At 36.3% G+C, this 13180-nt stretch overlaps 1 protein-coding gene across 1 annotated transcript in view; it reads left to right on the forward strand.

Moving 5' to 3' along the window:
* Positions 1 to 13180, forward strand: part of LOC123565009 (uncharacterized) — a 118648-nt gene that overhangs the window by 100599 nt on the left and 4869 nt on the right. The window contains exons 19-28 of the mRNA XM_045358993.2: positions 687 to 920; positions 1732 to 1902; positions 2390 to 2550; positions 4322 to 4461; positions 4786 to 4982; positions 5533 to 5763; positions 8589 to 8771; positions 10883 to 11000; positions 11806 to 12041; positions 12763 to 12943. Coding sequence (XP_045214928.2) covers positions 687 to 920; positions 1732 to 1902; positions 2390 to 2550; positions 4322 to 4461; positions 4786 to 4982; positions 5533 to 5763; positions 8589 to 8771; positions 10883 to 11000; positions 11806 to 12041; positions 12763 to 12943 — 1852 coding nt within the window. The remainder of the gene's footprint in view (positions 1 to 686; positions 921 to 1731; positions 1903 to 2389; positions 2551 to 4321; positions 4462 to 4785; positions 4983 to 5532; positions 5764 to 8588; positions 8772 to 10882; positions 11001 to 11805; positions 12042 to 12762; positions 12944 to 13180) is intronic.

Below are 13180 nucleotides of genomic sequence, written 5' to 3' on the forward strand. Positions count from 1 at the left end.
ACTTTCCGAAAAAAATCTCAAATTTGGGAGGAATAAGTAGACCACTATAGGTATTGGTGGGTCTTTAACCCTTCTAATTTCTTGAATACCGATGGATAAAAATAAATTCTATAGCCTATAATTAACGGCTAATGCGAATACGACATTGTTACACACCGATAGCCACACGAGAACTACATGCAGATATAGACTTGCCACAGTTCGCTACTGCGAAAAACTAAAGTGGTAATTTTGGACTGGGAATACATGGCATGGATTTCGTCAGAAAGGCATATTTGCCAAAGCACATTTAAGCTCGAAAAGGTATAAGCGTGATGGAATTAGAATTAAAAAGACTTCAAATCTGAACGTCTTTGGTTCGATATTCTTTGGAAACGAGAAACGCTATACCTGTGTTTTACATAGGTCAATTCCTTGCGCGGATGAGTTGCACTTCCTTTTTCGGCTCCTGTGTAAAGATTATACATTTCAAAATAACAGTTATCTAAGTAATACTGTAATGTTTATGTTAAAGGTACTGCTAAATCTATTAGTTGTGAATGTGTTTTTCTTTCTTCCGAAAACGTCGCTGTTATGTTTTTAGCTGCGTTACTAGACATGTAAGACATTGTGTTCGGTGTTGTGTGATACTGATTTTCTGTTCATTTTGTCGAATTTCTACATCAAAGTTTATCATTGTATCACAGGGTACCTGGAAGCCGGACACGGGCGAGCTTGACTGTGAATGTAAACCTAAGAAAGCGCTTACATTTGCCAACTCTTTTTATGTGGCCCCAAACAAGATAGATTTCAGTTCAGTGTTCTTGAAGTTCTCGCCCTTGAACCAGGCTGCTGTCATGGCAACTCTGATTCTGATTTTACTTATTTACATCATCATTGTCATATGGACGAGGCGTCAAGACAGGAAAGATCTACTGAGGGTAAAATTTTCATATTCTTCTATGACACATAATCACATAAAATGAAAACAAGCCATTATCGAACAAGGAAAACCTCATACAAGGGATATTTTTGTGAAAGGTAGAAATGTCTTCAGACGCATTATTTTCGAGGAACACTACAGCGTCAGTTATGGCGTGAAATAGCCGAATGACGCCCGATTTATTACTAAGCCCATAAATGTAGTTCAGCAAAAATTTTATCATCTTGATTTAAAATCATGTTAGAATGACAATATACAACGCATTAGTGTAGTTTACCATCTGATTTACTACGGTTCATTGTTCAACTGTTTGGGTAATTAATCACACCTAATTCAGTTCCTTTTCAAATGATTAACCCCGCGAAGGCTTACATTACTAAATAAATGCATATACATGTACGTTTCTCAAAGAAATTACGAGGTATACCTTCAATCTAACATTAAATTTTCACCAATTCTCCAAAAAACATGTTATAACATTCGGTATTGTAACAAAATGTGCAAACACATTGAAAGTCGTGTATTTGTTTTCATTCGGGGTAACTGCATGGGTTCGTGCAGATATTTACTGAATCAAAATACAGTCATTCTGATATTACTTTTTGCACAAATCGCATTAAATGATTATGATTGGCTAAATTTTCTGTTTTTAGGTAATGATTATTTATAAACAATTTATTTTTGTCGATAAGCTACATTACATGCTTACCAAAAAGATTGATATGCATTTAACAGATATACAAAAGTGTGTCAACCTAAACCCGTTCTGATATAATGTTGTTTCGCTATTGTTATTTTTTTTATTGCAGTGGGGTATCACACCACTGTCAGATAATTTCAGTGAAGACAACTACTTCTATGTGATTAAAGTGTTTACCGGCATGCGACCTGGTGCCGGAACGAGGTCTAGGATTTGTATGGTGATATGTGGAGAAGAGATGGACAGCGGGGTCAGGGAACTCTATGACGGTGTTAGAGATGTATGTTTACCTTATAAGTAATAAATTATGTTTTGTTAAAATGGGACTTCTCGAAAAGCATTGTTTAGATTTACCAGATGTTCCTTTTTGACGCGACGGTTTATATATGAGGGCTGTACGAACGAGATATTAAATTAATTTATACCATTTATTTCAGAATGCAGTAATGTACAAAATCATTTATTTTTGTTGGGTTTAACGTGGCACCAACACACTAGGTGCACCTCAGTGCATTATTTCATTACGAGTGGGCACCTTGGCAGAACCACCGACCTTTCATAAGACATCTAGATGGCTTCTTCACTTGAATGGCCCTGAGTGCACCTACATTGGTGAGGGGCAAGTGTCGAAGTCAGCGACCTTTAAGCACTTGACCAGGGAGGCCTCCTAAACCATTTATGTATATTCAACTTTATACCCCAGTTATTTTGGAGCTTCTAGCTTAATCTTTAACTAGAGCATATTCGAAAGTATTGTAACTTTGCAGGAATTTTCAACCGGAAGTGTCATGAACTTCCTTATGTCAACGACTGTGTACCTGGGCGACCTGGATTACATTCGAATCTGGCATGATAACTCTGGTGGTGGTAGCTATGCTTCCTGGTATTTGAGCAGAATGGAGGTGCATGATGTCCAGCGTAATGAGTCGTAAGACGTTTTGTTTCCAATGATTTCATATATCGTTTTTATCATATTAATATATGTTTCCTTACATATATACATATAAATTACCGGCCATCAGCATTTGCGGCACTACTGCTCGTTTGAGTGAGTCACTATGCAAACTACTATTGCTAAGGTATTAGGCCCGTAATAGAGTACCTCCTTTTTGAAGAGTATTCAATTCCTACCAAAAACCTACTTTGACTGCAATTTTCAGGGGTGCGTAGGTTCAAGCCCCATTGGGACCAAATTTTGTTTCCTTATAGTCTTTTTTTCTAGTAAGTTTTTTCTTCTTTCAAGATTTATTATTGATTTATTGTACAAAATTGGAAAAAATTCATTTGATAAGCGATTTCTTGTTGTTCAAAGTGAATTTACCTCTGAAAAAGCAGGGGTAAAGTTAGACATCTTTAAAAATACTGAGTTACATGCGGTAAAAGTTCTCTGTTTTGCGTTCACTCTTTAGATTACATTTTATGGAAGAAATTTAGGTAGGTTTTACTTCTGCCCCAAGGTTATTTTTGAATGAAGTGAGCAAAAGTCAAAACAGTCCCGCAGGATTTGATCTTAATTTTTCCAATGTTGGAGTTAGAATTCTGTATCATTAAATCCGTTTACTTGAGGCACCCTAGAAAAAATGATATCTCAGTTTTATTTTGTGTTTTATAATTGGGCCGTGCCATGAGAAAACCAACATAGTGGGTTTCCGCGCAGTCTGGTCAGGCTCCATGCTGTTCTCTTTGAAAGCCTATTGGAATTGAAGAAACTTAGCGAACAGCATGGATCCTGACCAGACTGCGCGGATGCGCAGGCTGGTCTGGATCCATGCTGGTCGCAAACCCACTATGTTGGTTTTCTCATGGCACGGCTCAATTGTTTATCAATAGTTTGATGTTTCTTTTATCAATATTAATGGTATTATGAATTCTCTGCAAACGTTTTGGATAGTGGCTATCACTTTGAAATTTGTGTCTACTTGAGCTTGAGGAAATACCATAAATTATACAAAATTTATAAAAAAAAAAACGGCATGGTAAAAATTACAGCACAGTGCAAAATAGGCCAACTTTAAGAATATATCAAGCAAATGCCATTTTTTAAACATTACCGTTAGGGGTCCAATACCTTTAGCAAGTTTCGTTCGGATCAAGTAACAACATATTTTCAATTGTGTGTTTCATTTTACAAAACAAGTTCTGAATGACCTATCGGGATGTATTTTCATCGAAAATACCTTTTAGTGGATTGATGCTATTGTTTGTATTTGTACAGTATAGCATTTTATTCTAGAAAAAGAAAAACGTTTCAATGAGTATGCATATTATGCTAGAAAATCAAAGTTGTAGTAAATATTTTAGTCTTCATAGCAAAATGAAATATGTCATTTTAAACATTATGCGACAAAGGACCGTAATGTATTAAATATCTTATTCTATGCCAAACACACTTGTAGGAGAGCTCGTTTTCATAACGAGAATATTGCCATTATTTTTCAGTCAGATCAGTCGTCATATTCTGCTGCCTTTACAACATTTAAAGCTCTAATATTGCGGCAGATTCATAAGAATTTTTAAAACATGGTGATGTGCATATTATGTAGCCAGTTTCCTAAAGTGTCTGAATGCTAAATGAGCCACACCATGAGAAAACCAACATAGTGCGTTTGCGACCAGCGATGATGGATCCAGACCAAACGCACTTTGTCGGTTTTCTCATTGTGCGGCTCAAATACATAATTTCGGGGCGTTTATTTCAGGTTCTCGTTCCTCGGTGAACGGTGGTTGGCTGTCGAGAAAGAAGATGGTCTGCTTGAATGTGTCCTCCCTGTCTGCAAGTCAGAGAATCTTAATGTGTTCAAGAATCGTTTTTTCATGAATGCGAAAGACAACCTTGCAGGTATATATATTTTGAAAGTAATTACTCGGTCAGACAGGCATGTTTTAAGAGACTGTTTGTGGAAATCAATAGCTTTATGCGGTACATTGTGTTTATTTAGAGCATACTGTATTATTGTCGACAAATATACATGTAGAAATTCTTGAAGAGCATCTGCCTCAAAACTCAAAGCTTGCAATATAATTATTACGTTTTCTCACACCTTTTAAAGAATCACAGTTTAGAGAAGTGTATTGAGGGTTGACAGCAATACTGCCGTAACTCTTTATTTAGAAGGAGTTACGACAGTATTGCGCTCAATCCTCTGTGTGAATTATTTTCCAGACAGCCATATATGGATCTCTGTGGCATACCGCCCACAAGCCAGTAACTTCACCCGTACTCAAAGAGCATCATGCGCCCTGTTGTTTGTCATGCTTACCATGATAGCAAATGCAATGTTCTTCAAAGGATCAAACGAGGACAACTATGAAACCCCAGCAGAACTTCAAGTTGGCCCGTTTAGATTTTCACTCCAGCAGGTCAGGTTTTCAAATTTATTAATGAGCCGCGCCGTAAGAAAACCAATATAGTGCATTTGCGACCAGCACGGTTTCTCTAATTGCAATACGCTTTGAAAGCGAACAGCATGGATCAGGCTGGTCTAGAGCCATGCCTGTCGCAGATACAGTATGTTGGTTTCCTCATGGTGCGGCTCATTTACATTTTTTATCTCATTTATTTAGTGCAAAAGCTTTTTGTTGCATTCTATGCCTTCAAAGAATCTAATAGTGTATTTTATTTATCATTATGACGGCATGGACTCTTTACAGATATGTAAATTTCCTGCATATTATAACTTTGATGTCAAATTCCAAACTTATTTTTTTTCCAGACATTTTTCAGATAAAAGTACAATGAATTGTAATTTGGTTTATAATAAAGGATTTTAACATGAGTAAATAAAAGACATATTTACAGAAATGAGAATTTAAATATTGTAATGGTTAACCGTGTTGAATTTGTAACAGTCAAGATGCAACAACTAATCAGAAGGAGAAAGACAAATGTATTCTTTTATTTTCTTTTCAGATATATATATCATTTGTTTGTGCTTTGATAGTCACTCCAGGGACCTTGCTTGTTATATACCTATTCAAACTGTCCAAAGTCAAGTTGGATCCCAATGCAACGGTTTTTCAAGCCAATGACAAATCGAGTCGTTATAAGATACCGTTCATGAACAACTGGTTGGAAAACGAACAGAAACGTAGTGTGGAGCTGGAGAAACACTTGGTTCAAAAAGGGTTACCGAACAATCAAGTAAGATCAATTTGGTTTTTGGTTCACAGATTTGTCACGGGTGGTAAACGCGCAATCCAATTCCCACTGGGAATACGCTAAAAATGGGTTGCGCGACTTCCTGTGCTGGTGTTGCGCATCAATATATACAAAATCGAGGTAGGTGGGTTTTTGTTTTTGTAAAAATGACACATTTACGCGTGTTTTCGAAAAAAAAAAGCAAAATGCTATTCGACACAAAAATGAAATAAGATCATATATGTGAAATACCAACTTATTGTACCCCCCGACAACAAAGTTGTAAGGGGGGGGGGGGGGCGGTGCGGGGTATACTGGTTTCAGGTTGTCTGTCTGTCCGTCTGTCCGTAGACGCAATCTTGTGCGCACCATCTCTCCTTATCCCCTTGACAGAATTTAATGAAACTTCACACAAGTGATCAGTACTAACAGTAGTTGTGCATGGGGCATGTTAGGTTCTTTTAGAAAAAAAAAATTGCAGAGTTATGGGACTTTGTTTTTTGTTACTATACTATATACACAGACACAATCTTGTGCGCACCATCTCTCCTCATCCCCTTGACACAATTTAATGAAACTTCACACAAGTGATCAGTACCAACAGTAGTTGTGCATGGGGCATGTTAGGTTCTTTTAGAAAAAAAATTTGCAGAGTTATGGGACTTTGTTTTTTTTGTTACATTACTATATACATAGACACAATCTTGTGCGCATCATCTCTCCTCATCCCCTTGACACAATTTAATGAAACTTCACAAAAGTGATCAGTAACAACAATAGTTGTGCATGGGGCATGTTAGGTTCTTTCAGAAAAAAAATTTGCAGAGTTATGGGACTTTGTTTTTTTGTTACTATACTATATACATAGACACAATCTTGTGCGCACCATCTCTCCTCATCCCCTTGACACAATTTAATGAAACTTCACACAAGTGATCAGTAACAACAGTAGTTGTGCATGGGGCATGTTAGGTTTTATTCAGCGACAAAAATTGCAGAGTTATGGGACTTTGTTTCTTGTTAACATACTATGTACATACAGTCTGCATATGCAATCTTGTGCGTGCCTAATTTACCAAACCCTTGCACACAATTTAATAAAACTTCACACAAGTGATCAGTACCAACCCTAGTTGTGCATGGTGCATGTTACATTCTTTTAAATAAATATTCTGCATAGTTATGGGACTTTGTTTTTTGTTACTATACTGTATACATACAGTCTATATACATACAGTCCACATAATTATGCAATCTTGTGTGGGTCAAATTGCAATGCACTGTGTCAGTGCATGCGGGGGGTACATTCATCATCTTTAGTGATAGCTCTAGTTAATTTAAGAATCAGCTCTGTTATCACGAAAACTCTGCTGGCTAGAACTGTCAAAAAAGCATGGAATCATGAAAAATGCAAATTTTCTAACTCTTGTGCCATATTTCTGGAAATGTGACGTTTTTAATGATCAAACATGTGTAAAACAGTCATGAATATTACATACACTTGAATGAAATGTTGCTTTTGCGAAAAAGATTGGCAAAAAAATAATCGGGAATGGGGATGCGCCCCGGGAATGGAGTTGCGCGTATACATTATATACATTATGATGTATACGAGCAACTCCATTCCAGGTGCGCAACCCCATTCCCGATGATTTTTTTTGTCAATTATGTCCCCATAAGCAGGATTTGAAGCAAATAATTTTGATATTCGTTACTTTATAACATTTGAGTTATCATAAAAAGCATCAGATGTCCTCAGATTAGGCATATGAGGTCAGAAACTTCCATTTTTGTTGATTTTATATTTTTTACAAGCTTCGTGTCGCCTGAGTTTTTGTGATATTAGAGCCGAATCATAAATTACAAACGAGATATTTTACACATATGATGTATTATCATATTTGTGTCGAATAGCATTTTGCTTTTTTCGAGAAATTTTATTCTTGTCTCATACTAAGCAAAATCATAACTTCACATACCTCAATTTCGTCTTTTTTTACGCGCAACACCAGCACCGGTCGTTGCGCAACCCATTTTAAGCGTATTCCCAACGGGAATTGGATTGTTCTATAGGTAGGTACCTCCTCCCATCGTTAGGATAGCAAGACAACAGAAAAATAGTGCGATTTTGTGGAGATTTATTTACCATTTCTCTACGCGAAGTAAACACAAAGAAAATGACTTCTTGGCAGAAACAATTTCTGGTCATACAAAGAAATTGACCACTTGACAAAAACACATTTTGGTCATTTGTTTGTTAGAAATGTAGGAAAAACCTTATTTTTCCATCCTGGTCTAATAACCCGTAAAATGAATACATCTTTATCTTTATCTTGACGCAGTTTGGTTCAGTGGATGTGAAACTAAATAAATAAATCGATTTAATTGATGCTATTACATATTTTTTTTAACTTCCAATACAAAGATTGGTATTTGAATTGACTTGATGCGCTAATTGAGTGTAGTCCTTCCATTTCCCCAAATACAACATTTGGACGTGCCTTTGTAAATATTACTACGAAATGTCAAAGTATAGAACTTGTATCTCCAAACTTAAACCACTGAAGCCAGTGGAACTTCCTGTAGGAATATTAACTTCAGGGCGGATTACTCGCTAACAAAATTAATGCAATTCTGAAAATGTATATATGTATATTCTTATACAGCTCATTGGCAGATCTGGTTATTTGTTGCGCTTTTTATTTTTTTTTATTTTTTTGGCATTTGTTATATTGTATTGCTTACGAAATTATATGAATTGTCTTATAAAAAGGATTATCATTCCAAATACTATGACTGCATAATTTTCATTCCTTTTTTTATGAAAGGGGTTCGCCTTACCGCACTGGTGTAGAAATCTTGCATGGTTCATCGTTCTGGTGACGTCGTTCATCTGCGCTTTCTTCATAATGTTGTTCAGCATGGAGTGGGGCAAACAGAAGTCGGAAGAATGGATTGCGACCTTCTTACTTTCCTTCTTCGAATCGGTGTTCTGTCTGGATCCAGTTAAAGTAAGTTTGTTAACCAAGCATAAAAGATTATTTGAGCCGCGCCATGAGAAAACCAACATAGTGGCTTTCGCATCCGCGCAATCTGGCCAGGATCCATGCTGTTCGCTTTCAAATCCTATTTTAAATAGAGAAACCGTTAGCGAACAGCATGGATCCTGACCAGACTGCGCGGTTGCGCAGGCTGGTCTGGATCCATGCTGGTCGGTCAGGATCCATGCTGTCCGCTTTCAAATCCTATTTTAATTAGAGAAACCGTTAGCGAAGAGCATGGATCCTGACCAGACTGCGCGGTTGCGCAGGCTGGTCTGGATCCATGCTGGTCGCAAAGCCACTGGTTTTCATTGGTTTTCTTATGATGCGGCTCATTTTGTCTTTGAAGGAGTGCTCTGATCGCATCCAGTGAAAGTTAGTAGTCAACCAACTGTAAACTTTCATTTTTCCTTTCGACTGAGTAGCTGTTAAACAAATATATATTTTTATTTTCCCTGTGAATGATAGTTTTGCTGGATCCCCTAAAATCATTTAACCACGTATAAACAAGTATTCCCTTCCTTCGAATGAGTGTTCCGGCTGGAAACGGTAAAAGTAAGTCAGTTAATAAGATACTAAACATTTTCCTTTCTTATGTGTTTTATCTCTGGATCCAGTGAACTTAAGAGTCCCCTAAACAAATAAATCCCCTAAACAAATATAAACAAATTATTTTCTGTTCTATGTAGTGTTCTGACTAGATATAGCGACAGTAAGTCAGTTTACCGGATGTAAAGCGATATTTTGTCTTCAAATTGGTATTCTATGTTGATTCAGTAAAGGTGAGTCTGTTAGCCAAAACTAAACTCAGTCTGATATTTTCCCTAAGAATGTCTGTTCTGGCTGGATCAAATGGCGGTAAGTCATTTAATCAGATATAAACTATTGTTTTCTCTTCGAATGAGTGCTTTGTCCGAACCAAGTGAAAGTATGTTTGTTAATCAAGTGTAGACCGATATTCGTTCTTTCAAGATACCGGGAATATAAGTCAGTTCACGAACTGATTATTATTTTTTGAAGGTTGCTAGTTTGAAACATCGAGTGATTTGCCTGATCCTTGAAATTATTTACGAATCATTGGTACACGGATCTTTTACGCAAGGTAGCCAGAGAGAAAATATATATATATATATATATATATATATATATATATATATATATATATATATATATATATATATATATATATATATATATGGTCTCGCCAGCTAATGTTGTAACAAAGGACATTCTACATCGTTTCATTGTTCAAGATAGGACCTACTAATGGCGTAGGCACACTCCTATGTCATATAACTCGTATCCTGACAAACTTATATGCTTCATTCGAGTCACTAATTAATAGTATGTCTAGATCCAGTGAAAGAAAAATTATTTACTAATTATTAACTGCTGTTTTCTTTCAGTCTAAATACAGTGAAAAAAGTCAATTTATAGCTGTAATCTTTAATGGATATTTACTCATTGCCTTTGTCAATTTTATTCCTACAGGAGTTTTTTTTAATACTTCGTCATCTATCTTGCATAACTCATCAGCCGAGTTCCTTGCGCTCCGCCTTAGTACACTTTCGATCGTAATAAGAAAACCAACATAGTGCGTTTGCGACCAGCATGGATCCAGACCAGCCTGCGCATCCGCACAGTCTGGTCAGGATCCACGTGTTCGCTTTCAAACCCTATTGCAGTTAGAGAAACCGTTAGCGAACAGCATGGATCCTGACCATGCGCAGGCTGGTCTTGATCCATGCTGGTCGCAAACGCACTATGTTGGTTTTCTCAAAGTGCGGCTCATATGATAGCTTTTCAATTGCAGATAATAGTAGACCAACTAAATTTTCGTTCATTTGTTTGTAGATATTTAAGGCATTATTATCATGCCACTGTATGATATCTCAGACATTAGATAAAATGAAATGATAGTACTGAAAAACTCAAAACCAACACGATATTAACAATAACGTTGAAAAAAAATAAACTGCATTGTTTTTGTCATTTAATATTATTTCATAAAATGGAAAAGAGTTTTATATACGATAATGTTTGTAAGGTGGAATGTACGAGATATACTTGTGTTGTTTTAGGTGGGAATTATGGCTTTGGTGGTAGCACTTATATGTCGTTCTACAAAAGATTTACAGGCTCCCGTGAACAGAAGCACGATAATGAAGAGATACTCATCAAATCTCCGAGGAAAATCGAGCAAGTTTTCAATGCATTTTAGTAGATTATTCGTAATGACTTTACATGGATGATAATGATTAAAGCTGCTTTTCCGAATAAAGTATTGCATATTTTTTTCGAAATAATATATGAGCCGCGCCATGAGAAAACCAACATAGTGGGTTTGCGACCAGCATGGATCCAGACCAGCCTGCGCATCCGCGCAGTCTGGTCAGGATCCATGCTGTTCGCTTTCAAAGCCTATTGGAATTAGAGAAACTGTTAGCGAACAGCATGGATCCTGACCAGACTGCGCGGATGCGCAGACTGGTCTGGATCCATGCTGGTCGCAAAGCCACTATGTTGGTTTTCTCATGGCGCGGCTCATATAAATATTTAATTACAGTTTTTCAGTGAATATAGAAATATAGCGTGAAGAGTGAAATATATCTGGTATTTTTACTATATATACTTTTCACTGGTAAGAAGCTATAAAAATGAGTAAAGTAATTGTGTCGGTGCGACGCTGAACCTAACAAAATAAATGATTTACATATAAGATCAAAATATCTTTCGGTCACGATCACCATATCTTATAATTTTATTCGTAGTTATGACAATCGTGAAAATACATTTATTCTGCATTTAGTGTTCACTTGCGAAAATATTTCAATCTTACATAGTGACTTTGGAACAAACAAATATCCTCTATACATAACTATTAAAATGTATATAAATAGCTGGGTTTTTTTAATTTACAGAGAAATCAATAATACTGCAATTTCTGAAAATCAATTAATGAATTTAATGCACCATCAATATAATTTACAATATATTTCAACAGAAGGCTTGCGTCTTCCGGCACCACCCCTGGATCAAAAGAAGCTTGAGAAAGCCCGAGAAGAGAAGCAAAGAGATGTGTTGATGAAAAGGGCGATGCGTGATATCATCACCAATATAGTTATCATTTGGATCTTGTTCAGCATCAGCTACAGCAACAGGGATACGAGGTCGTTCTATATGCATAAGGAAGTTGTTAACACGCTACTCGAACCCATCAATAAGCCATCATTCTCTTCGGTAAATGTGCTGAAAGATTATATTAAAGTTGTCAGTATAAAACTAATGACTAATATCTAAACCAGACAGTTGTGTGATTTCATATTCTTGCACACTATAGATTGATAAAAAAACAACAACAAATAAACGTTTGTTTTTTGTTTAATATTATATACCCTTCTCAAATGCGCTCATTTGATTGGTCGAAATGAGTGCACACGCGGGTCCGCAAAAAAGCTATATTGGCCTGCAAAAGTGATAATGACTCTTGTGATATCACTTTTTCTTATATGTATGAAATATGGGCCAGTCAAATGAATGCATTTGAGAAGGGCATATAATATAGCAATTATAGACTTATGTTTCGGTCAGTATGTGTTTTTACACATATTGACCTCAACATAAGTCAATAACTGTATAATAATATCTTAACTTAAGGTTCTAATAATGTCTATAGCTTTTTGTGAACCAGGGGCTTTCAATATTGTTAATCTTAAATTAGTTTAGTAGTGCGTTTAATTTAACTGTAATCCAAAGTACATGTGCCAATCCAACGTGCAGCTAAAATAATGCAATCCGCGTCCTACGTTAAATGCATCCGCACATTTGCTAACTGAACTATCCGTAAAAAGTTTTTTAAAGTATAGTCAAAATTATATCTGGTCCTTTTTGTCAAACAAAACATCGATGTCAAAATATAAACCTTTCATTCTACTGTTTCAATATTATGTTGTTTTCACAGATAAGAACCACAGAGGACTTCTTTGACTGGTTAAATAACACTGCTATTATCAATGCATTCCCGGAGTATGAGAAAGATGCGGATAGTACGCCGTTACATTGGAGAGTGCGTCAATTTACGGAAGGAGGATCTCATTTTAGAGTTGGTCCTCCGAGGCTGCGGCAAGTTCGAACAACAAAAGGTAGGTTATCTCAATTTTGCAAACGATAGTTGTATATGCCTACTAATGAACAAGTAAGTAAGTCACAATTCAACTTAGGCCTACTCAAATCAGAACGTAGAATCAATAGAAAACTGTTACTTCTGTAAGGCAGTCTATAAAATATTTTCGTAGTCGTCATGGAAAGGTGAAGGATTTTTAAGCACTGCTGTTGGATGGGTTCTGTAAAAAGCATTATCCAGTTGCTATAAATTAAAT

Source organism: Mercenaria mercenaria, chromosome 2 (assembly GCF_021730395.1).
Source record: "Mercenaria mercenaria strain notata chromosome 2, MADL_Memer_1, whole genome shotgun sequence".
Lineage (NCBI taxonomy): Eukaryota > Metazoa > Mollusca > Bivalvia > Venerida > Veneridae > Mercenaria > Mercenaria mercenaria.